This window comes from Anastrepha ludens, chromosome 2, assembly GCF_028408465.1.
Source record: "Anastrepha ludens isolate Willacy chromosome 2, idAnaLude1.1, whole genome shotgun sequence".
NCBI lineage: Eukaryota > Metazoa > Arthropoda > Insecta > Diptera > Tephritidae > Anastrepha > Anastrepha ludens.
Genome location: NC_071498.1, coordinates 105,654,772 through 105,682,424, shown reverse-complemented (window position 1 = coordinate 105,682,424; position 27,653 = coordinate 105,654,772). Strand labels below are relative to the sequence as shown.

Below are 27,653 nucleotides of genomic sequence, written 5' to 3'. Positions count from 1 at the left end.
TGATGGATACATTTTTGTAAAGATTAAATGCTTGCAAAATGCAAAAAGTTCACATATTTTATATAAAATTTATTTTAAAATAATTTGAAAAATGCATATAAATTACATGGTTGTCTGATCGGCTTAGTAGTTTAACGGTATTACGGAGAAAACAATCTTTAGCTCTAATAAAAATTTAATATTAATTGGGTCCAGATCGTTAAGTTAATGTGACTCCCACTGTCTTGGGAATAGATAAATTTCAGGTCATAAATTTTAGTTGAAAATTTTTCATTACATTCAAATAGTTTTGCAAAATTTGGAAATAAATGAAAATCAGGCCAGCGCTAATTAAGAGTTTTTCAAAAAGAACTTTGCTTTTAATGGGGACAAAGCCTAGTATAATGACAATGATATTTTGTCATGTACCTATGATCAGAAAGTACCGGGAATGTTTAAATAAAACAAAACAGAGTTAAATTTTAGGCAAATTTATTTTATCTCTTTCAAAATATGACCGGACTAAAGCAACACACATGTGCCAACGATTAACCCAGTCCTCCATGCTCCTCTGGTAGGCCGACGAAGGTATGGCCTTCAGCTCCTTCGTCGTATTCTCTTTGATCTCTTCTATCGACTGAAATCTCTTTCCACGAATTGTACGAAGTGGCAACTTAAACTTGGGAATCAAAAAGAAGTCGCACGGGGCCATATCAGGTGAATAAGATGCTGCACGATGGTATTTATTTGGTGTTTGGTCAAATAATCCAGCACAATTTGGGCTCGGTGGGATGGCGCATTATCATCATGCGAAATTCCGGCCGTTTGCGACGTACAGCATCTCTCAAACGCTTCAAAACGGATAAATAATATTCTTTATTGACTGTCTGACCCGATGGAAGGTACTCATGGTGCACTACGCCTTGGCAGTCGAAAAAAACAGTCAACATCACCTTCCCGGTACTTTTTGATCATAGGGTATATATGTAGCGGATGTAGCGGATACGTGTGAGCTCTTCGATGGGTCGTCTGAGAAGAAAGTTCATACGGTTGCTTTTACATTGCTTTGGCTATCAATAGATACAATAAATGTCGAGACTCGATAGCGGTAGATCTAATGGAAATATTGAGAGAGCTTTTCTCTCTGTACCGGCTGCTGTTGCTGTTGCGCCTGTTGCTGTTGTTGCTGCTGCTGTTGCGCCTGCTGCTGTTGCTGCTGCTGAGAGGTAGCAAGAGTGGCAAACGCAAAAACAGTCGCAGCCACAGGCTCACACACATCCGCTACATTGGTGACCCCGACAATTACAACATACAACTTTAATTAAAAGTGGGCCATTTTCATCCACTGACATCGGCGTTTATTGGTAAGATATAGTCATAAGACTGGATTTGTGCGACAGTCTACAAAAATACGTAGCGACCAAGGAGTATATTTTTTTGTAAATTTCCGGCGGATTGAACACGACGCAAGCATCAAAAGGGTCATGATGAACGAAGCAAATTCCCTAACAAACAACGAGGCAGGCTCATCAACACAGCATCCGCTAATGCATCCTACAACGGGCACGACTGTTGGCGCGCCACCGTTCTCTACAGAGCGGCCTGCGCTGTGGTTCGCCCAGCTGGAATCGCAATTCAGAATTCGATCTGTTTGCAATGAAGACGACATGTTCCACCATGCAGTATCATTGATCGATACGCAATCAGCAGCGGAGGTAGAAGATTTAATACTACGGCCTTCTACATCAACACCGTACACCTCGTTGAAGACGGCCCTAATCGAGCGCCTTACGAAGTCAAAAGACGCTAAGCTCCTACAACTTTTAGATGGTGAGGAAATTGGTGACCGCACCCCGTCACAATTTTTTCGTCACCTTCGTAGTCTTTGCCCGGACGTTTCAGACAACGTTATTAAAGCAAGATGGCAGTCCCAACTTTCACCGCAAACACGCGCTTGCCTGGCAGCACAGCCCAACGCCTCACTAGAAGACCTCAGTCGCCTAGCTGACAAAATTCACGAGGTAATTCCAAACGTCGCTCGCTCCATTTCCTACATTTCCGAAGAGCAGTCACTACGCTCCGAAATAGCAGAAATACGTAACCAATTACAAACGTTCCGTATAAGCAACTCACGTAGTAGGCAACATAGTCCACAACCTCGTGGCAGACGTAGCTCGTCACACAGTCGCGTGCATTTGTCGACAGACGGCCAATGTTTTTATCACCGAAAATTTGGCGCTAATGCTCGACGATGCCTACCAGGCTGCAAATTTGCAAAAAACGCGATAGAGGGTCTATAAAGGCGGTAAAAGACTCTCTAATTACAACATCGCACCGCCTCTTTTTGACAGACCGCGCTTCTGGGACACAATTTCTCGTGGACACAGGCGCTGACTTATCCGTTTTCCCTCGTTCGCGAATCAAAAAAAACGTAACTCCCGTTGGGTACCAGTTGTACACAGCTACAAACGCAACAATTGAAACGTATGGGCGTCATATGCTTACGCTTGATTTCGGCTTGCGACGCGAATTCACCTGGTGTTTTGTCATCGCCGACGTAACGAAGCCACTTATTGGAGCCGACTTTATAAGCCATTTTGGTTTGTTAGTCGACTTAAAAAACAAACAAATTTGCGATGAAAATTCGGGTATAACATCTCAAGGGCTAGTGCGAAACGTATCGCACATTATGTCAATCAAGGTGATTCCCAATCAATCGCCCTACAGCACTCTTCTAAGAGAATTTCCAGCCATCATCAAACCTAACGGTGCATTCCAATTTGTCAAGCACACAGCGGTGCATCACATAAAAACCACCGAAGGCCCACCAGTGTCAAGCAAGGCACGTCGTCTTGCACCACACAAGCTTAAAGTAGCCAAAGAGGAATTTGCCAAAATGTTGAAATTGGGAATTGCTCGTCCATCTCAAAGCCCGTGGTCCTCTCCATTGCATTTAGCGCCTAAAAAGAACGGCGAATCACGGCCGTGTGGGGATTATCGACGCCTCAACGACCGCACAGTGCCCGACAGGTATCCTGTGCGATATTTAGAAGACTTTGGTGCTAATTTGTACAAGAAAACAATATTTTCTACCATAGACCTCGTCAGAGCATTTAATCAAATTCCAGTCGCCGAACAAGACATTGAAAAAACAGCAATTATCACACCTTTCGGGTTATTTGAATTCCCTTTCATGACTTTTGGACTGAGAAATGCGGCGCAAACGTTCCAAAGATTCATGGACGAAATCACGTCGGGGTCACCAATGTAGCGGATGTAGCGGATACGTGTGAGCTCTTCGATGGGTCGTCTGAGAAGAAAGTTCATACGGTTGCTTTTACATTGCTTTGGCTATCAATAGATACAATAAATGTCGAGACTCGATAGCGGTAGATCTAATGGAAATATTGAGAGAGCTTTTCTCTCTGTACCATATGATAGTGGCAGGGGGTTGCCACATATATGTAATAGAAGCTTTGGTAATACATGCTTTGTGACAATGGATTCAGTTTCGCTCGAAAATCCCATTAAAATAATAAAAATCCACCATGGAAATGGTGGATTTGTAAAAGTTACATTCAGTAAAATTTGTGAAAATTTGGTCAGCATAATCGGTGTACATAATGTGCAGCATAATTTAAGGACATAATATGCCAACACCATACAAACACATAATCGGTTTGAAACCTTTACATGGTGTATGTGTCGTTCTTTGGTGCACTATGTGGTTAGAAGGCTTGATAGGACCTTTTTTCAAAAATTCGAATGGAAATGCGGTTACTGAATTTGACCTATTATTGATATGAATATCACTGTCATGTGGTTTCAATTGGACGCTACATGCCACACAACCACCAAAACAATGAGTTTATTACAAACTAATCCCGATCGCATAATTTCCCGAAATTCAGCTGTTAATTGGTCGCCGAATCATGCGATTTAACACCACTGGAGTGTTTTTTGGGGAGCTATTTTACATAGAGTTTCTACGGAGGTAATCAAATCGAGTACAGCCTTAGAACTCAAAAACTGAGACGTGATTAATGAAATAGACCTGTCATTTTGCGAAAAAGTGGTTGAAAATTTCGATGAAACAATCGACATCTTTAACTTTCGTCTCGAGAGACAGCTGGCCGATATCAGTTTCCAGCCAACGCGAAATGAGTTGATAATCTGACATGTACCGCTACAAAAAGAATTTTCCCAGAATGGAACGTCAGACGCTCAAAGGTGCTATTCAATCCGTTAAGGAATAACGTCTGGTTGTTGTTTTGATCACAGGCCACCCTCTCCTGGGTCGACTTGCGCAAAGATTGACATTTCGACTATTGCAGAAGCTGCACGAATTAGGAAGTGGAATAGTGTGTGTGAACAAATGGGAAGCGTATAGGATTTCCCTCTAATTCCTTCTGTCTGAGCTAAAGAAACGACAAAGAAGTGGAGAGTGTTGAACACGTTTTCTCCCACATTCCCATTCTGGACTGTTTGGCAGACTTAGAATGTGGCAATGGTCTTCAAGCTTATGTGTACCTCGCTACACCCTCAAGGAGAGTGGCATCAACCGTAACCTAGCCTACTGTTACGCTAGCCTCGCCCCTCATGTTTTTGTTGCATGAATAAATTGAATAAGAGGTTTTTTGAAAAACCAGCCGCTCCAAGTGCTTATCACACTGCGTCACTCTGATACAAAAGTTCTTGAGCAATTGAGCATCTTTTAATAAAGTACACAGCATGCCTATTCGAAACCAAATAAAACTTATTCACAGTATTTATTTCTCTCTACAACCGCGCTTTACTCTCCGCCAGCTGAACACCATGAAACTGCTAAACTGCTGAATCGATAGAAAAATAAATTAATTCAAATTTTCCCCCAACTGTTTTAAAAAAAATTCTCGACAATTTACATATCTGGAAAAAAGTTTTTGATACGGTTCTCGACCTAAGCAGAGCAGGGTTCATTTCAAAATTATAGCAGCACTCATGTAGGATGTACGTTTTTTTAATTATATTTACTTGCATATCAAACTTGGGCAATTGCTTTTTTTTAAGTACATGCATACATACTTACATTTAACTGTATATTTATTGAAATTGTTTTTGGCATGTCTTCTTATGTAATAGTCATCATAATCATAATCAAACTTTAATAAACAGTGAGTGCCACTAAAAATCATGCAGAAGTATACATACCTACATACAATATTTACACACGTCGATTTGTCGAACAATGCTGCATTTTTCGAATAAGTATTCGATGATTATAGGCGACCGCCGTAGCCGAGTGGGTTGGTGCATGACTACCATTCGGAAGTGCATAGGTTCGAATCCCCTTGCATGAAGCACCAAAGTACAGTAGATTCTGTTTTTATGCGGTTTTGAAATAGTGCGGTTGTTTTAAAAATTAAAAAATGCATGTCGACCTATCGGGAATTTACATATAAACAAGATTCTAAACCAGCTAAGCAAAAACTCATCACAGATTATATCAAATGCCAACCCTACAAGTATGGAACCGCTTGCATCACCATCCAGATCAGACGTGTACATTTCCTCAAGTGACGGAAGTGATTTTACGCCAAATCCTAAACGAATGCGCAACATGCGGGTTTTTTTTTTATTCTATTTCTGACGATGTAAATTTATTTTTCGATTCTGACGTTTCTTAAATAAAGATATAATTTTCAAAAAAAAAAATTTTGTTTATGCGATTTTATTTAATTAATTCAGATTCATGCGGTCCATAGTATCTATAATTATAACATGGGACTAGTACCCTTTTTTTTTATGCGGTTTTATTACATTATTTCAGATTTATGCGGTTCTTAGCACTTTTGAAACGTATCTATAGTTTTACTATAGAACTGGTAGCTTTTTTTATGCTGTTTTTTTTTATGCTGTTTCTTGCAGAACGTATATACCGCATAAAAACAGAATCTACTGTAATAGAAACAAGTTTTTTTCGAATAGCGGTCGCCCCACGACAGGCAAAGGCATACCTCCGAGTTTATTTCCGCCATAAAAAGCCACTCATAAAAAACCATTTGCCATTCGGAATCGGCTTAAAATTGTAGATCCCTCCATTTGTGGAATAACACCAAGACGCACACCACAAGCAGGAAGAGGAACTCGGCCAAACACCCATAAAAGGTGTAAGAGCCAAGTATTTATTTTATTTTTGTTTATACTTACTAAAGTATTGTACTATGCTTCAATTTCTTTAATACAAAGTACAACATAAGAAATATATATATATAATAACAGCACTTTTCAAACTGCAGCGACATATCAGGAAGCATTACATTTCTAGTGTATTCTGCATTTTTTTTTTACTAATTTCGCGTAACCGTTGCCTCGCAATTTCAGTATGGGGATAAAGAGACTAATTCGATTTTGGGCACATGTCAAGTCGTTGCGATTCAATGTTGGAAAACGAAAACTTAGCAATAAAATTCCGCACATATCAACTATTTTTTGGTGATAATTTCATGCGAAAACGAATTGCAACTCATATCCGAATATGTTGATTTTAAAGACGCCGCCAGAACAGCATGACACAGCCTTTTAACATCGACCCGTACCTATTAGAAAACCCTATATTTATTAGTAATAAATTAACGTCAAAGTAAACATTGCAAAAAATAGCTAGATGACACTCACTGTATATAATAATATGTATTTAAATTATAGTACATAAATTTGCATCCAGAGCATTTATCGCATTCTACGCTTATTTGTGCCTAATGACTTCGTTTTTAAAGCAGCAAAAAAGAAATGCGCTCATATTGTATTTTAAATGCATTACTTTATTCGAAATGTTTTAATTGTCGGTGTTCGCATCGAAATGCAACAAAATCTTTAACTTATGCACATGCACCTGCACCTTAGTGTTTTGCAAGTAAATGCACGTTATGTTAACTTTCTAAGCATTTTATTTATTTTTTTTTATTCCACTGTAAAACAATCGATTTCGGTTTACTTATTATTTCTTTTGTTTCCTTTTTTCGATTTTTTTCTTACAGAATAAATAGCTTTTCTAGCACATGTAGAGTAAAAACCAAGTTCGTGTATGTGCGTAAATACTTGCATATGTATGCACATATAAATACATATCTATGTATGCATGTAGTATGTCGCAGACGAACATTTGCAACTACTCTACTGTTCTCTACACTCCACTCCAATCCAATCTACTACTCCACAACACTCTACTCCAACCACTTGCCTTGTGGCCACATTTCAAATAAATAGTTTTATTTTATTTAATTCATAATTTATTTAACGAGAAATATACAATATTATTTTAATTCTTTTTATTATTACTATTAATGTGTGGTGAAGCTTTTTGGTTTACGAAACATGCACATACACATCAACACTCTTCCACGCATACATACATATTATACAAATGCATATATAGAAATAGTATACAACTGTGTAATTATAAAAGATACATATAAGCGATATGCATATGCATATACATATGTACATATATTTATAAATAATAGTTAAGATCGTACATGAACAATTTCGAAAACAACAATGAAATGTATGATTTCTGTTATAAATAAAAAAATAATAAAACGATATTGAAATATGTATGTATCTAGCATACATACATACGTGCATATATGATTGAAAGCTTAGTATTTTCTTATAACTCCTGAAGCAAGTACATTTTCATACCTACATACATACATGCACCTGGGTTCACAATAATAGCAGCACGGCTTATTGTAAAATTTTGAATATATATTTATTTTTTAATTAATTTTTTTATTTTCTTTTATAACTCAAAAGTTTCAAACTTTGTGAAATTTTTTAAAAATTCCAAAAATTTTAATCAAAATTTCAAACTTTTTAATTAGAATTAAAAAAAAATAATTGAGAGAACGTGATTACAGTCAGAGAAAAAAAAATTGTAAGTGTCTTTTTGACATCTTTGGTCGAAATAGTGTTAATAAATAAAAAATTTTCTTCACTTTTATTTAGAGAGTTTTGAATATTTATTTATTTTTTAATTTTTTTTTACTAAAAATACTTTTAATACTACAAGAAAAACTATATAACTCAAAGTTTCAAACATTTTAAAGAGAATTTTTAGAAAAACTTTGAATTTGGGTGACTGGTTCTATATAAAAAACTTTCAAGCATTCGTTATATGGAAGAAAATGCATAACAAAATAAAAAAAATATCAAAAATCAACCCGAATCCGGAGCCACTCTAAATCGGCACTTTATTACCCAAAATTGAATGAGCTACAAATTTGCTTACCCAAATTTGTTGAATTTTGTGAGTTTTGTACAAAGTTTGAAACTTTTATTTGAAAATAGTTTTAGGAAAGTTCCGACTAAAATTTTTAAATTTTGCTGAAAGTTTGTTGAATTTTTTTGAAGTTTGTACAAAGTTTGAAACTTTGCTTGATATATTATACTTATATATGGTATTTTTGTTGTAGTATGTAAAAATAAATATAAACCACACACCTACATACCCAGAAGTTTTCTAAAAACTGATTAAAAAGTTTGGTATTATAATAAACATTTTTTTTATTTGTTTTCTTATTTTGTAATAAGTTTGAAATTTTACGTTGTATAGTTTTTAGGAGAATGGACTTTATAAAAAACAAATTAATTAATTTTTTTATAAATATAAATTAATAAATAGCCAAAACTGCTATTATTGTGAACACAGCTGTTCATATCCATATGCACCTACATATAATATTACTATACATATAAGTATGTATGTACTTATGTATACCTGCAGAGGTATGTATGCATATATAAGCGGGTATAAAAATGCAAATAATGCAAATTCCGTGCCATTTACTCAATTTTGAATAAAAATTCTAAAATTGAAGTATCATTATAGAACGCATGTAGTTTGTTACACATTTACATTCACATAACAAAATGCATATACAAATTCATACATACAGTGATGGACAAAAGTCAACATACTATTTCAAGTTTAAAAATTTTGAATTTTCGCCATATGACTTGTTTCTTTTCAACGCTGCATAACCAAATTTCTTACGTCAACTGATATTTCTTTTCTCGGAGCCATTTTTGATGCTTATGTGTTAATGTCACAAAAAGAAAGATAAAGACAGACGGCATTTTACCGTTATCACACATAGCATACCAATGTACAGGGTGGGCCATATAGCGTTTGCTTTTTGAACCACCTAGTTTTTTGAGAATGGTAACACAAATGACATGTCAAATGTGTTCATAATTTACTTAAAGGTTGGACATTTACGAAATGGGACGCTATACGCTTGAACAAAATTGGGAAATATTGAAAACCTATTTCCAAAGTGGTGAGCCTTCTTTTCTGATTTTAGCATCGGTGGCTACGTCAACAAGCAAAATTGGCGGATTTGGGGATCAGAAAATCACACGTTACTGTAGAGAAGCAAATGCATCCACAACGAGTCACTGTTTGGTGCGGTTTTTGGTCTGGCGGCATCATCGGGCCATTTTATTTCGAAAATGAGCGAGGAGCCGCGGTTACAGTAAATGGCGAGCGTTACCATGACATTCTCAACTAGTTGTTTCCAAAAATTGAAGAGGATGACATGGACGACATTTGGTTTCAACAGGACGGTGCAACTTGTCACACTGCCAAAGTTACACTCGAACTTTTGGCTGCCGTTTGTGAAAACCGAATAATCAGCCGAAATTCCAATATCAATTGGCGGTCTCGGAGTTGTGATTTAAGCCCGTTGGACTATTTTTTGTGGGGAGCTCTTAAGGGGTTATATACCTTGTGGTCCGGTGAAATTAGCGAAAGTTGGGTTTTTTTTAAAGATATGTAGCAATAATTTTATTGTATAAAAGTTTTTATTATTGGATATTACAATGTTTAAAGAAAAAAAAAAGGCTTAAAAATGGCGGAGTTATGGCGTTTTCCCCCAAGACCCTTTTTTTGGAAGAGGCTTGCGGTGGACGCGATTCAAGTCCACCAAGTCAACTGAAATCAAAAAATCGAAAAGATTTCATTAGTATAGGGTTATATCTTCTTAGTGAACGATCAATATATTAAATATTTTGATTTTTGTGAAAATAGGAACATGTTTTTAAAAAACTCCACTTCTACAGTCCTAAAATTGGCATTAAAAAATTCATATCTGCAAAATAAAAATTTATACATAAAAAGTTGATCGTTCACTAAGAGGCGACATCAATTACGAACAATTTAAAAAAAAAATTATAAAAATCGGTTGAATACTTTTTTTGCAATCGCGTGCACCGCAAAAGCATTTTTGGAAAAACACGTTTTTGAGATAATCGCGTTTAAAGTTTCAAGAGCCGCATGAGGCCGTACGCTCAGGACGTGACGACGCACAATTTAAAACGCTGTAACTTTCGATCTATTGCTCAGATCTCTATGAAATTTTTGGAAAATGTTCTCAAGGGATTGTACTTTACGATAAAGAAATAAAATTTATTTTGATTTTTTTGAAAAACACAAGGTATATAACCCCTTAAGGACAAATCCTATGCGAACCATCCAGATACGATTGACGCTTTAAAACACGAAATCGAAGTTGCCTTTCATGAAATTGAAGCCCAAGTAATTGAAAATGTGCTTAAAAATTGGGTTGATCGAATGTTCTACTGTAAAGCCAGTCGTGACAGTCATTTGAACGATATTATTTTTCATTCATAAATGACAATGTTCAATCTTCAAAATAAAAAAAAGTTTGAAAAAATATTAATTAGCTTTTTTTTATAGCCGATTCAAAAAGCAAATTTTACATGGCCCACCCTATACAAGCTATGAAATTCGCTCTTTATATAGACTTTGTGAACACTTCTTTTGCATTTTCCCTCATAACTTTGTTATTTTTTTATTTAAGAATAATTTTTTTTAGTTTATTGTGATTAGAAAAAGGTTTGAAATATAACTGTATCAATAAATTTTTCAATAAACGTTCTGGACTTTAAGACTAACGGAGAAAAGGGGGTGTGTGCAGACTTTTGTCGATCACTGTGTGTATGAACATAAACAGGCATGTTCGTATACATTTGCTATTCATATGTAACGCAATAATATCGGATTGCTCGTTTACTAGAAGAATGTCATAACTCAAAAAAAAAAAAACATAACCATTTGATAAGAATGTAGAAATGACCATGAGCTTTTCTGTTATGCTGTTTAAAAAAATAATAGCGGTATATATTAACACTACTTTATAGTATCACGATTTTGTGTATACCTACTTCGACCAAAAGGTGTATTTTAAGCCATTCAGAATATTTTCCACTTCTTCTTCAGTGGACGACTTCTTTGACGACTCATTTTCATATTCGCTATAGATCTCATAATGACTTTCGAGAAATTCAGACAAATCATCTCTTTCAGATTGTGGTCCTTCATCAGTCTGGGAACATTCTTCACTGATACTATTTATATCCTGCAATACTCTTTAATTTTTGAAATTCCGGACATACTTGGGACTACAATATGTAAACTGACCAAAGTTATAGACCCTCCTATTTACACACCTGAAATTATAATTTAAAGACATTTTTCCCGACTATATATCTGAATTGAAGTCACTGCGAAAACAGAAGCATAACTCAAAAAATAACTTTTACAATTATTTCTTGAATTTATTCACTTCAATCAACTGCAATATTGCAAACAGCAATCGAATATAAAAATTAAAATGAAAATTCCCTGATTTTCTGTAGTTATAACGGAAATTACCCTATTTTCCTTGAATTGTAACGTAAATTTCTCTATAAGTTAGAATTGAAATGGTGATGTCAATACTTTTATATTAAGGTTACTTAAAGTTTGAAAATTATGTAAAATCGTTAAGGTATCAAAAATACACCCCCCGGTAGAATAGGTATACTAGGAACGTATACTCGTATTCAAATCTAGCATCAGCTAAATGAAAATTATACTGCCAAATAAATTGAAGAGTGCTTACATAAAAAGTAAAAACATGAATTGAGAGAATATGTGATTACAGTGAGAGAAAAATGTAATATTAAAAAAAAATTGAAAAGTGTCCTTTTGACACCTTTGGTAGAAATAGTGTTAATAAATAAAAATGTGTCTTCACTTTTATTTAGAGAGACATAGTAAATTGGAACCGTTTCCGTTTTTTTTTTTGAGTTATGCCAATATTCCAGTAAACGAGCGATTTGTAGTACAGACGTACAAACTTACCTATTAATATGAAGCAAAGTCAAGTCGGCAACTTTTTTCATTAAGTTTGATAAATTATATCCTTTAGTTAATATACTTTTTTAGTTTATCAATTTCATGTTTATCATTTTATTAATTTTTTTAAGCTTAATGACAAATAAATCAATTTTGTTCATACAGAGTACCATGTTATACTTTATCATTTTGGGCTTGGGTTTGGAATATTAAATCAATGTTTTTTTTTAAATAATATGTATTATTACCAATCAAAATACATATCGAGGGCTTATACCTCTTCTAAGGCTGTGACCACTCCTAATGGTCACCTCTATTAGCCCGACACCTTCCTTGAGCGGACATTTTTTTCTATACCAAATCTTATATATCTGAAGAAGTTACCCTCTTTTAAGTCGACACCTTTCTTAGATGAACAAAAGCTAACTGACGGTGAGTGTCCGCTCAAGAGAAGTTTCACTGATTCAATACCCTCTATCTGCAATTTTGATGAAAATGGGTTTTTGATGGTAACGTCGGCTTTGTTTATCGGGAAGCCTATGCCATTAAAAAATTTTGCTTTAACGTCAAGAATGTTGGTATACAGAATTGCACCTTCCCAAGTGCCATGATGTCAGAACAGAAAATAAACAAAAACGAAAATAAATGGAAAGCCAAGAATATGAAATAATCGTCGACACATACATCTGCACATTCATATATTTGCACACAAAAGTTTGTTTATTTTTGTACAGACGTCACACAATTGTCAAATTGCCAAAAATAAAGTAGCTGTTTTCGGAAGACGGTACCTTCATATGCTCACGCTTTTATCATATTAATCTCATTTTGAAAATTCGACTATCAGCAATCAAATATTACAAGAGTAAATTACTCTAGCATCACAATTTTGCCAGGGAAACATATTTTTCGTACCTTTTTTGTAACATAATAAAGTTATAGAAGAAAAAGATTTATTTAGAAAAATCCATTCTCAACCAATCTACATATGTACACCCTTTTATTATTATTATTATTATTATGAGAGGACTTATCACTGCGACCTAAAAAATCTATTGTGCCCCCTGCATGTATCGAGAGTATATCTCTGAGCTCAACTTCCTCAATAAATTTTAGTATTTGTCCTAATATATTGAGTTTTAGTTCCTCCTCTGGTAAAATATGTTTACCCAGGTGCTTGTGCCGCTATATATCAGTGCTGGGCACAAAGCCGGCCCATGTTTTGCGGTTCCATTTTCCAAGTTGCCTTAACGTCTCGAGTTCGCTGTCAAACTCGCCAATTCCCCACTTTCGTGAGGTAGTAACGAGACGTCCACAGTGGACTCGCTTTCGGCGACTTCTTTAGCTATTTTGGTTGCAATGTTGACGTCGGCTTGATTGCTATCTGTTTCTTTAGCCGAGCCAGCCGCAACTTTCGCGGCTGTTTTTATCCCCGATGTCGCTTCAGCTTCTCTACATATTACCTTCTATTCTACACTTGCTTTCCGTGAATATTTTTTTAGCTGATTGTCGATGCTTATTGTTAATACTTTCCCGTTTACAGTTCCCTGCAGCTGAGTACTCTCCATAGGTATGTACATATACGCCTGTTCTGGGTGGTGATGAGGTTCAGAAGGTACTTTGTTTCAATATCAGCTGATCGCGATAAATACACAGTCATTAGATGTACACTCGGTATATTGTCCTCGTTACATATGCCTATCTTTGGACCTTCTCAGCCGGACATTTTTGGCACCATTTCAGCTAACGCGATTACACAATCGAAAGTGTATACCTTCGAATTTAAGTTCGGGTTTATATCCCTTATAAATTATGAGGAATTCTTCAACCCTTCCCTACTCCTTCTGTGAGAGTATTTGTGCAGAGAAAGATTTGGGTAGAACAGCCCGTCTTAAGCCGATAACGATGGTAGCATAAGTAACATCAAGTTCGCTGGAATTTATATTGACTCTCTTCTCAGATTTTGCGGAATTTATTGCCCATGAAGCTGCAGGCTCTTTACCCTCGCTTGCAAGTTGTCATTTTTTTTGACACAGTTGCCTTCAGCTGAGCTCACCTCGCGACCCAGCACCTTATGTTTAGCGTCTTCTTGCGTGAAGCCTTTGGGCGAGATAAATTTTTTCACTCACTTATAAAAGAGCAAATAAAACTCGTGAAAACGTTATATGTAAGCTAATGCTAAAAAATACCAAATTTTTCGATAAAATATCGAATTACAGCTCATCACACTTAGTTTTGCAAAGGCGCAAAATAGAAAAGGCAACCTTCGTATACTCTCTGTATATATAATTTCCTTTAGTTCCTGTTGGGGCGTAGGGCCACGTAATTTGCCTGTTTCGTATAAAGTTAGCCAATTTTGCCTATAGATTTTCGTCGCACTTACTGAGCCCCCTCATCACGGCAAGATGACAATCCCCAAGGAGGCCACTCTTGTTTGCAGAAGTATAATTTTTGTAAAATGTCATCTTTGATTACAATTATGAGGGATCTTCAAGCTATATTTCTAAAATTACAGCCAGAAGTTGCATAATTTATTAAATCAATCAAGGAATATTGCCTATCCTTATATCGAAAAGCTTATACCTCATGTATCCGACGCGCTAATAAAAGAAGTTAAAATATTTTGTAATCGTGTAGATAGGGATCATTGTCTTGAAATGGCTTATGACTACCGTTTGACAGTTCAGTCGACAAGTGTTGAGGTTGGGAGAGTTTTTCATTTCGGGTCAAGATTAGAAAACTCCACTTTAAATGATTTGCTGTTCCGGTTTAAAGCGAATAATAATAATTAATTATCTTTTTTAATATGAATTTGGTTATATACGGTAGGTGTTGATTTTATAATTTATTTTTTTTATTTTAATTATTATCTTCAAAAGTATTGTACTTTATAACTATTTGTATTCTTACTTGTAATAGGCGTATGCGTTCCGCAATCACATAATTTTTAAGCTCAATATAAAAAATGTTTTACTTTAGGATTTGTCTGTATTAACTGTATTAAATATGAAATTTTTAAAATCAGCTTATCTTCAATTTGAAATGGATTTATTTCATGTTTTCAGTTATTGAATTTCCACTCCTATTAAAAAAGTTATATTCCAGCTTCACTTTTAAAATATTCCGAAATCTCGGGGCAAAATGTGCCACTAATATTGGTATCCTTAATACATATGTACATAGAGAATTATATAAAAAAAAATATATTTACTGATAAAAAAAATATTTTAAATGGTGTTCGGTTTAAGTTATTCTTGGAAGTGGTTTTAAGTTTCTTAAGATATATTAGTGGGGTATTTACAAGGTGTCCTAATTGTCGTATTGTTGTTTGTCGTAAATTGCAAAGGGCTAAAATTATATTTAGCGGGCTTGCAAGGTACCTTACAAGTAATGTTACGAAATGTGATGAGTTCCAAAATACTTGGTGAAGGTTTCAATCCCTCTAACCGTTAAAAACTTGACGGCAGAAACAATTCGATGCTTATAACACCTTGTGAATCACCTATGTAATTACGTAGATAATACTTAATAGGCACTGGTTTTCAATATTTTTAGTTTGGCGCATGTAATGGTCCCCATTATTATTTCATGCATTTTATGTATAAGTTTATAGATGAATGGACTTTATATGGCTCTCACTTTCTTCAGTTTTTTTTTTTTGGCTTTTTTTTTTGCTTTTGTTTGTTTTGCTTGGAGCTGAACTGGTGCTAGCGGTTTCATTTTAATGTTTTAATGTTTTTACTTGTTAGAGTTCTTAGACGCCATTCACTCCAAGCTATAGCCACTTAGTCGTCACTCATTTCCAATTCATTGAATGTGTAATATTACTAAAATCTAAATTCATCGTGTCTTTTTCCACGCCACTGACAATGCTGCTGCCTTTTTGCTAATTAAACATCATTGCGTGCGCACGCGGCTTAAAAACATCATCACAACACATTTATACAAAATAACAACAATAATATGCAAATAACACACACTTAACGAAAAAAAATGTATTTTACAAATAATTGCCTGAAACCGAATCGGAATGATATATAAAAAAAAATAAAACATTAAAAAATTATAAAAAATTTTAATTCAAAAATGGAAAAAAAACATCGAAATCTACCAAACACGTCATTAGGACAAGGATGGCTATCTCTATGAAGCCCAGCTACACAACAACGCGATTACATCAAACACGAGCTCATCAAATACCAACATACATTTGAACACTACACCAACCAAGAGCAGCAACAAAAAGTCATCAACTGCAGCGCTCTCATCATCCAGCCCACAATTGTTTATCCACAACAGGCCAAGTTATGTGGCGAGCCATGACTTCGATGAATCCGCACCACCGCCCATTCCGCCTTTGCCACTGAATTACCAGAGATCCGATGGTTCGTTGGTTTGTTTTACACTCCTCCACTTTTTCGATAGTAATTTTGTTTGGAATTTTCTTTAAAAGTATTTGTTTGGCTAATTTCTTTCTCTTTAACTCTAATTGAACTTTTTTTAATTTTTTTTTTTAAATGAATATGAGTAAAAATAATTGTTTACATGGATTTTAAGATGAGAGAGATGAGAGTAACGCTACCGAGACGCGTGAGCAGAAGCGGCAGCGTGCCATATCGAAGGCTGTTCGACAAGCTGAGCTCAAGCGACTAAGAATCGCTCAGGAGATTCAGCGTGAGCAAGAAGAGATCGAAGTGCAATTGAGGGAGTTGGAGGCGCGTGGCGTACGCATTGAGAAAGCTTTGCGTGGCGAGAGTGAGCAACATGCCAGCAAGTAAGAACTGTATGATAAACAATAAATGCTTTTCATTATTGTGGCTGTGATGGTTTAAGACCTCCCCAAACAAAGGCTATGTTCAGAAACGCATTATAATGCGCAGTACTTGCAGCGCTGGCAGCACTGTCAATGTGACAATTCATGCAACTGATAGATTTGTTGAAAAATTGCAAATAGATTTGTTGCATTTATGAACGCGCTGTGCAGTAAAATGGAATTGTTACTAAGTTTGGTCATGGACGATGTATGTGAGGAAAAAACCGATAGTCTTTTATTAATTTTAAGAAAAAAAAACCGTGTAAAGCTTAAAAGAAGGGCATATCTTGTCAAAAGTTTAATATCAGTCGGACTCTGAGCAGTAATTTTATCTCCGATGTACTAAAGTAATCACTAAAACCAAGAAAAGTATAATAAAATAAAGTTTAAATGTCGTATTTTTCATCAATTTTTGTATTAAAAGCTAAAATAAATAATTAAATACCCACTTTTCATCAGACATTGTACTAGCGTATTTATTGGCAGTGTAAAAATTTTTGCTGCAAATAATGCACGACTTTTGATACAAAAATGACGTTTAAGAACGCGTTGCATTTGCAGTACTGCCATATTTGCATTTTTGAACGCACTGCTCACTCTGAAATGGTATGGTGCGCATTATAATGCATTGTTGAACATACCCAAAGAGAACATTTATTTTCCCTTAATAATTTTGCGTTATATTCGTATTTTCGCAGTTTTGAAACACATACCAATATTGGCAGCAATGATGAAAAACTACTGAAAGAGCTGCTGGAAATTTGGCGCAATATCAAACAACTTAAGTAAGCAAAATTTTAAAAAAGGACTCGGTTCATTTCAGTATTTAAATGTTTCATTACTGTTCTCTTTTTGTACAGAAAGCGTGATGAAGAACTGGGCATACGACAACAGGAACTACAATTGGAGCATCGGCATGCGCAGTTGAAAGAAGAGCTTAACTTGAGATTATCTTGCAATAGTAAGTACGAATATAGATCTTAATATTATACTGCACATAAAGTTTCTAAATCCAAAATTTGTTCTGAGTGAAGTACAAAAAACTGTTTAAGGGTATTTTTTTTTCTTTTTACCTCAGTTGAGCTCTAGTATAACAGCTCATTTTATTATGCCCATAAAGACATTTTAGTTCTTTCAAAAGCTTATTTAACTCTCGCGCTAAAGTATTTTTAAGTTAGTTAATGTGCCCTTTAAATATTGTGGTTAGTTTCGGAATGAAGTAAAATGAAGTGAAGTTCATTAAGGCGACGTAAATAAGGAGCAATTCGCTTTGCTTGAAATTTTTTTGCCGAAAACGCCATAAAGATGCCTATAGTTTACTTAGTACTGTTATTTTTGAAAAAAAAAAAATCGTGAATATTAAAAACTTTAGAAGAAGGAGGTACGGTAGGAAATGTTTGTGTAAGAATTTATGTATTTCTTTATTTATTTATTCTGAAATCAATAAACAATTGTTACTGACTACTTACAAAAAACAAAAAAAGTTGATTTGAAATTAGTTGATTTCAAATTTTTCATACTGATTACATCGTTATCAAAACATTTAATTACAATATACAATTTTATTGAGCAGAAAATGATAGTTTAAATAGTATAAAATCTATGATAATTCAATTCGAGATTTCATTGAGTTCATGAAGAGTGCGAGCATTAAGAGCAGTGCAGGTATAATTGGTTCTGAACCTATTCAAATAGAACGGATATTTATTATAAATATTAAACAAAATATGCACGATTTATATGATGGGGCAGGGCCAGAGAAATTCAGCGAAGAGAGAGCATACTTAAGCAAAACTTTTTGTACACGTTCAATTCTGTCTATAAAGAATCAGTGGTAATGATGCTAAATAAAAATTAGATATACGTAATACGTATTACATACGTATTATTATACGTATTACGTATGCCGATCGAACAAATGAAGTAAATAGCAACTTGAACAGTATAAGGGTATGCAAAGTTCGCTGGCCAGTTTTTTGAGGTTTTCCAAAAGCGGTGAGGTCAAATGTCAAAATCCTTGTTATCGATAGAGCAGGGCATTTACAAAGGAAGTGAAATATAGCTTCCTCTTTCTCCGGTTGATTACAACAATGGCAGTATATAATGTAACGGATGCCCATTTCGGCTGCCTGCTCTCCTATGGGCCAGAAGCCAGTTATCACTGTCGTGAGCCTGTAGACATCTCTTCGTTTCATATTTGTCAATTTTGACGTTTGTTTGTAGTTGTAGGTGGGGTGGCTCACCTTCTGCTGACTTTACAGGTTGTCTGATCTCTCCATCTACAATCCGCGATTCGTAGCTATTTCGAGGAGATTGCATTCTTGATTACACCCAGTGGTGTGAATACCAAATATTCTTCATGGCAGATGCTCCTCTTCCGATGTCCTGGGACCCAGATTAAGGTAACGTTATGGTTTATACTCAAGATGGTAAGGCTATTTCTGCTTTGTTCCACCAATTTTGAGGTTGATGTATCCGAATCAAGAGTCTGGATTGCAGCTTGGCTATCCGAAAGAATTATTGGATTGTATTGTCCTTATAAGTGAAGTCTGCGATTAGTAGCCAACAAGCTTCCTCTGTTGCCAATACTTGCGCCTGGAAGACACTCCTAGTATTAGGAAGTTGCACAGATTTTTCAGTTCTAAGTCTATAAGAATATACATATAAGTATACCTGCTCCAACACCACAATCCATTTTTGAACCATCTGTGTAGACAGAGGGTCGAAGTTATTTAGTAAAAGTCCTTTCATCCATTTCCCGAGATCGAAAGAGAGTGGCAAAATTCCTATTGGAATCATGTAATCAATAGAATCATGTAATCAATAGAATCCATTACTCTTTTATAAATACATTGAAAAGAAACAAAATTAAATATAAAAACTTGTTAAAACTTAGTAATTCGTCGCGCTTCTATTATTTCGAACACAGGTGCATACCAAATCCAGTTGGTTAGATGATCAAAGGCGTTTAAATATATACTTTTTCATGAAGGGTTAAATAAAACAAAATATTTTTCACCAACTTTAAATAAAAAACTATTTTCTTAATGGGGAATACAGAATCGCTCGATTTTATGATGCGTTTAATAAAATCATCGAATGGGCTGTGAAAACTGTACTACAGATGAAATGTTGGTGTTTGTAAATGCAGAGAGCAAATAAATATTGCAAATAAAACTAAACGCCAATAAAAACACAATTATCACAAATTCTAATGCTCTGTACAAATTTCATATTTTTTAAAATTGCAACACATTATTACAAAGATTTATTCAATACAAATGTTTTTTGGTACTTGAAACTAAACCGCCAAAACCACCACAACTTTGTAACGGTACTTTGTAGGGCTTTGACAGCTAGTACATATGACGGTAAGTTAACGATTTCTATCAAAAACAGAAAATCGAACATTTTGCCGATCTAATCTAGGATTATTTTGTAATCTCGGATTTCGGAAAGAAATTTTGTAATCCGTTTTTTAATTAGGGATTGGGAGTTAAGCTCTGAAAAGTAGGTAATCTATTTATATGTGAACCTATTATTTTACCCGCTTTTGGTATTTAAGGCTCAATATATTTGATTTTATCTTGTAAACGATATGAATTCGTCTAGGTGACCAGGTGAATTAATTAGTTCACATGTTCTTACAAGAAATAAGTTTTTAATAAAATTGAGAAATAGTATGGAATATTTGAATCCACTCATTCAAATTTCGTTTGGAAAACCCAGGTATTAATCATTTTCCTTTGTTCTTTCTACAGAATTAGATAAGAGCTCCGCCGATGTGGCAGCAGAGGGTGCAATACTTAATGAGATGTTGGAAATTGTTGCTAAACGTGCCGCTTTGCGCCCAACTAGCTCTGGTGCCGAACTTTTAACAGCTGCAGACTTAATGGCGTCAGCGACGGCAGTGTCCGAGGATGGTATTAATTTGATGGGTAGTGTTGGTGGTGCGCGTGGACCAACAACGCACATCAGCAATGAATCAAATGTGAGTGCAGCAAACAGTTGCACATTCTTCTTTTCCAATATTTATTTATTTAGTACTTCGTTTTTTTGTGTTTTTTTGCTCTTTTATATCTATGCAAATTTTATTTAATTTTTATAATTAAAAATCATCTTTATTTTAATTAATATAATTTTTTGTTTTATACATGAAAGTTATTTTATACACAAAGTTGATATATTGTATGGTATTTCTTCACAAATTATTTATGCATATGTACAGCACTAAAAAGTTTGGCAAGTCTAGACCCCAGGAAATGCTAGATCCTTAGTGTAAATGAAGGTTGAGCATTTCAATAATTTTTTTTAACAAACTTAGGTCAAGAAAATGAACTACAATTTACAACTGATTGCTAATTATTTAAGGCAGACGGTTTTACATTCCACAATGACTCGAATTTAACCCGCTCAAGTATAGTTCTTTCAGCAATTCAACCTTCTTCGTAACTTCGGAACAGAAAAATATTTCTACTGCGTCTGTCACCGAAGCTTTCATTCAAACTAAATTTAGACTAGATGTCCCTTCTGTAACTCAAACGAAGCTAAAAGCAACTCAGATCTTCTAAAAGTCACACGGTGTGCTTAAATCAAGTTTAATTTGAAAGTTTTCTAACCCCGGATTTTCTTTTTGAGTGTAAGTTCTTGGGAGTTGTGGGAAAATTCCGTCTGCCCGCTGATGCTAAAACGTCTGGGAACAACGTGAGTTAAAATTCTCACCGAGCTCATCATGTTGCTCACTTCTCTAATTATCTCTGAATTGTGGAAAGAGAAAACCAAAGAGAGTCACACAGTCCGATATTTCTCCTTTCGCCAATAGTGAAGACGCTCTAAGCATTGTTATTGTCATAATTAGTACATCATCTGAACGTGGATAACTCCTGGTCTAATCTGCAGATGAGTGTTCCACGTAAGTGATTACCCCTATAGAGCTCTACAATATCCCCTATGAAATCCATGACCATTTCATTCACAACACAATAGCTTGCTCCAATTCTTCTACTTACAATAACCGCCTCCTAGGTAAGTCAAAGGACATCTCATTTCGGTACAGCAATAAAAATATCAACCTCTGGACTCGCCGAATTTTCAGCAAACAATGAACGATATTTACCGAGAGACGATACCTTCACATGCCGTAATCAGAGACCAGCGACCCACCCATCGCAGACGTATTATTATTTCCGCTTGGTGAACTTGTAGAAGAAATTGTTGCCATGTGGAGCTCGAACTTATAACCTGCGAATTAAAATAATAAAAATATCAACATTCTTCTAACACCAAGAAGTATACCCGGTAGTGAGAGCTAAGCTACTATTCAAATACGCGTGAAATTCCCTTTCCTAATTTCATAAGAACCAAGCCAAATATTGGTCGTCTGCTCGCGTTATATGTGTAGTTCATTCTCCACTTGGCAGATGAGCCTGTATACCTTTTTACAGGAATTGTTGTTTTGTAACAACATAAACACTCCCCATAAATGTTTGGGGAATGCTGTTGAAGTGACATTCCTTGGCCGGATATAAATCTGGGTGATTCCGATAATGTAGAACCGACTGCTGTGGGAACATTTTAGAACCGAACACTTTCCTTCTTATTTGATCGGTAGCAATTCATTCATATGAAATATAATATTATACGTGGGCAGGTGAATTTCATTGAAATTTTCTGCTAGTTGCATTGAAGTTCACTCGGAAGTGAATTACAAGCGACTTAAAAAAGGAGCAGGTCCCTAGAAAACTGGCCCGTAGGTGCACCTAAGGGTGATATAAGTGAAAAAAAAATGATGAAAAAAAATTGCAATAAATCTGAAATTTATAATCCCAACAAAACGGTTGAAATCGATTGAAATATTTTACAAATTATTATTTTTTTTCTATCAATAAGAAATCTACTTCTACAGATGTTTCATATTTTTTTTTTTAATTGAGGATTGATTTTTATTTAACATAAAGAACATTAACATTTTTTATATTTTTTCAAAATTACAAAATGCAATTGTTTTCTATTTCTTTTTCTATTATCAATTTTGTTTACAGTGGCCGCCGTAATCGAACGGTTTTTGCGTAGCCACCATTCGGTGAGCCTAAGTTCGAAGCCCATTGTACGCATGAAAAATAAAATTAAAAAAGAGTAATTTCTAATGGCGGTCGCCTCTCGGCAGGCAGTGAAAAATCTTCACGGGTATTTCTACCATGAAAAAGCTTCTCAGAACAAACCATCTCCATTTGTGGAACATTATCGAGGCTCACACTGCAAATTGATGGAGAAAAGGCCAATACCAAATAAATGTGTCTATCGCATTGCGCGAAATTAATCATCCAATTATGTTTTTGAATAATTTTTATACTAAATATAAATAAAATATATCTTTCTTTTGATCTTTACACGCTCCATTGCTTGCCTGTTTCTATACTGCAGGTGTCTGTCAAATATGAATATCATTTTCAAAAATTAAACATCTTCCAATAGGGTGATTAATTCTGAGCCACCCGTGTGTGGCTCGTTCGCTACAAAATCGTCACAAACCGTCCCGTAAAAAAAAACAACAACATTTTAGATTAGTACGAGTATGTAGAACTTACCATAAGTGTAAAAATTTATTGGCGATGTATATTACCAGTAGTCATCTTCGATTGGCCACGCGTTAGCGAGTGGCAAATAGTTGAAGCAACTGGCATGAATAAACGCATTTTGGCAGCCCTGGAAAAGAGCTGCCACAAATTGCATGTGCTTGGAAGCACTTTATGAGTATTAGTGAAACTGTGTTCATACAGTGTTTTTAGTATCTAGTCTAATGCCAACAACAAAGAGAGTTGGCAGCATTGAATATAGTTTATATGAGGTAGAACCGTACTCGCTAAGGGCGAATCTTGCTCGATAACTTTGTTTTGCTTTTCACTCGCATGCAAAGCGAGCAGAGCTCAAACATAACGATCAGAAAAGTGGCGAATCGGAGACCTATGATATTTCATTAGATGGAAATACATCCGTTTTTGTCGATTTTTTTTCATTTTTTCATTTTCTTACTGTTTTATGATTTTACAGTTAAATTTTTCAACTAGTTAATACAACTCAATTGTTTAATTATTTTGACAAAACCACGCTTACAGTCTCCCAATGCTAAACAAAAAAAAAATCAAAGTGAAAAAAAATATATACAGTGTCGGACAAAACATATTGGACTGATACCTATTAGTGAAGCTATTTCTTTTTTACTTTTGCAAATATTATTTTAAATAAGAAAAAATATCACAGAAATGAAAAGCAACCAGTTGTTATATGAAAACATAAAAAATATTTTCTAAGATAAGAATGTATGACATTATATCGTCCCCTTAGTATAACAATAGCCTATGTGCTCATAGGCTATTATTTTTTTATTGAATTTTTGGATTCTCCATCGTCGATTTTATATGTGGTCAAAATTTTGTCAAATTCTAGTTCCACAAAGTGGGTCAAAACGTCAGTAAAAAAATAATAAATATTTACAGACATAACGAGATTTGAGTGAGAGCTACTTTCGACAAAAAGTTTGAAATTCATTTTCTCAAAACATCAAAAAATTTATAGGCTATTTTAATACTAAGGGGACGATATGCTCGTCTCAGTTTATCGAAGTAGGCGACCAAAATTCCGTTATTTTTTTGCTACTGTACAAGCCATTGTACTAAGATATTTTTTTTTTATTGTGGTCAATGTGAATAAGAGTCAATAGAAGATTCCTATTGAAAACTCTAGAATTCTGTACTTTTATTAAAAAAACGTGCAAATGGCGGGAGAAAACATTCAGTTCAATTGAAAAAATTAATTATAAACGACTAAAAGCACGGTTTATCGCAAATGGATTTTTGTCAAAAGTTCGCAATGAAAAAATCAACAGTTAGTTTCATTATAAAAAAATTCCGAGGAACTGGAAGTGTTGAAACCCTTCACCGTGGAGGACGACCCAAAGGTACAAACACAGCACAAAAACTCGAAAATATTGATAGAATTGAAAAAAGATCCAGAGAAGTCGGCAGCAAGTATAGTTAAAGAGCTGAACTTAAAGGTTAGCAGCCGAACTGTACAAGAGCAGCAAAAAAGCTGCCACAAAAAATCGGCTAAAGCGGTTGAAATTCGCTCGGGAGCACATTAACTGGTCATTGAAGCGATTGAGAACTATACTTTTTTCTGATGAATCAAAATTCAATTTGAAATACTCAGACGAAATGAGACGAGTTCGCCGGCCAAAAATAAACGTTTAAATCTTCGATACTGCAAAGGTATGGTTAAGCATGGCGGAGGTGGTATTATGGTGTAGGGTTGTTTTTCTGGGTTTGGTCTTGGACGTCTCCATTTAATAGATGGAATTATGGATAGGTTTGGATACCAAAATATACTAGAGAGCATGATGCTTCCCCAGCTGGTAGTCAGGCAAGGAGTAATGGGGACAAAAAGAAGATATTTGAAGCTGCCAAACAAGCCTGGTTGGATATTCCACTCGACGATATTACCAATCTAATAGCTTCCATACCAAAAAGATGTAGTGAAGTTATAAAAAATAAATGATGCTATAAAATATTAGTTAATTATTGTTATTCCAATATGTTTTGTCGCTCTGAATATCGCATATGTTTTGTTTTTTACGCAAATAATTTTATGAAGTAAATTATTTGTTAAGTTTTTTTATGTATTCAAGAAATAAATAGTTCGTCTTAATTTCTGGGTATTTAATTTATATTTGAAATGACATTTTACGTTAGGAAAATATAATTACATCGAAGTATGAATGAGTTCAAAATGTTTTGTCCGACACTGTATGTATGTATATATTGATTTATAGCTACTCTACAGTATGACTTCAAAGTATTATGCTTGTTGGTTTTTTGGTGCGTTTTTATTTTATTTTATCGACTGGTATATAAATGGCATACATTTTATATAATTTTAAATAAACTATGTGCTTTACGTCATTTTTTTTTTTCATTAACATTAAAAAACTAACCATAAATATCTTTTCTCATCTTTATAGATTTGAAACAAACGCTTTCAATGGAGTCTATTCGCCTCTGAACTTTTTTATGCAATTTTAAATCTAAACAATTAACACGTTTTAAACATTTAACCAAAAAACCAGGCACTTGGGAGATATAGTCAATCTATTTTGTGCTTTAACATTTCTTCTTGATCAATCTTCTGGCTAAGGACTACATATATTGAGATATTCGTAATGAGCAAAAATCGTTGGAGTCGCATCAAATACCAATTATATTATATATTATATAATACTAAATAACTATACTAGCAGCTAGATATAGTCAATATTAATTAAATAATTGTATTTAAAATTACTACACCCGAAACGTAAGCAAACAAACAAACCAACAGAAACTAGGTAAAAAACAAAAACCTATGCGAACTAAGAAACTTCAACTCGTCAATACTGGCCTTCAACAAAATATACGAAATCAATTATAAAATGCATAAACTAAACATAAACACACAAACAAAGGTAGCTGCAGTAAAAAAAAAATTAAAGAAAAAAAATATTGCTAAAATTTCAAAGCAAAACTAGGTACATAAATATATTACAATAACAAAAAAAAAACATTTTAATGCAGGCCAATCAAACGTATAGGCAAGAGAATTTTACATATAATTTGTGTGCACAATCGAGACTTCGATACACATAAGTATGTATATATGTATGTACACCAGTACGCCCATTCAAATATTTTATTTGTAAAGTTGCATAAAAATGCATAGAATAGAATGTGCATAGCATACATTTTACACACATGTATGTATGTATATATGATATATACATATATAAGCGACCTTGTAACCAAACACCGAACTAATCGGCCAAGCCTCTCCTGCTCATTTATTTTTAATACACTTTCTGTATGTATTGATGATGATATTTATATAGTTGAGAATTGTTCGTTCTGAGCATGTATGTGTGCAGAATTCTTTTTTTATTTTTATTTTAGTAAGCTTTATTTTCCTTAATCTCCGAAATTCCACTACCAAAGCACTTTGTCGTGTGCTGGTTTGAGTTGTGGCACAGTACAAAATTTGAGCTGTACTCGTCACAATTATCATAATTGTATTTTAGTTAGTGTTTTTTTTTTTCAAAATAATGTAAAAATTTGTATTTTGTGTATTTTTGCAACTCGGTATATAAAAGAAAAACTCAAATGTAATATATTTTATGCGCAATATCCCATATTTCCTCACACTGCTGTTCGTACATACACATTTTTGCATGTATGTGTTTGTTTTTTTTTTCTTGTATTATTACTTTGTTAAATTACTTTTGTTTTAACATGAATTAGTTTTATGTAATTGGTTAGTGTAATTTGTGTGTGCATGTGTGGTTGCCATTGAGTTGAGGATTTCACACTCACACCGCCCATGCACGTTCGAAAACAGTGCAGGCAACACAAATTCGCGTAATCAGCACACATGAATGTGAATGTATTTTATATGGTATCAACTATAATTATAAATATTATTGTAATTACTTTATTTATACGCTACAATATGCATTCATACATATATACTAAATGTATATCGAATTTACAAAGCAAGTAAAAATGGAAAACAAATATTTACCTACATTTATTTTATTAAAGTAAAGATCTTTGATGATGAATTAATTTTAATAAAGTGAAATTTCGTTTAATTGAA

General features: G+C 34.4%; 1 protein-coding gene across 8 annotated transcripts in view; it reads left to right on the top strand.

Annotated features, from left to right (window-relative positions):
• The window catches only part of LOC128855034 (F-actin-monooxygenase Mical), a 205,449-nt gene extending 177,796 nt beyond the window's left edge, over positions 1 to 27,653 (top strand). For 2 of the 8 annotated variants that reach the window (XM_054089608.1, XM_054089607.1), the window contains one exon: positions 16,721 to 16,918. In XM_054089608.1, the coding sequence (XP_053945583.1) occupies positions 16,721 to 16,816 (96 nt within the window). In that variant the 3' untranslated portion in view covers positions 16,817 to 16,918. Of the gene's footprint in view, positions 1 to 6,998; positions 7,284 to 16,289; positions 16,549 to 16,720; positions 16,938 to 17,674; positions 17,762 to 17,836; positions 17,938 to 20,737; positions 20,968 to 23,017; positions 23,316 to 25,992 lie in introns of those variants that run through there. The other 6 variants (XM_054089610.1, XM_054089609.1, XM_054089605.1 and 3 more) reach the window with 5 other exon arrangements.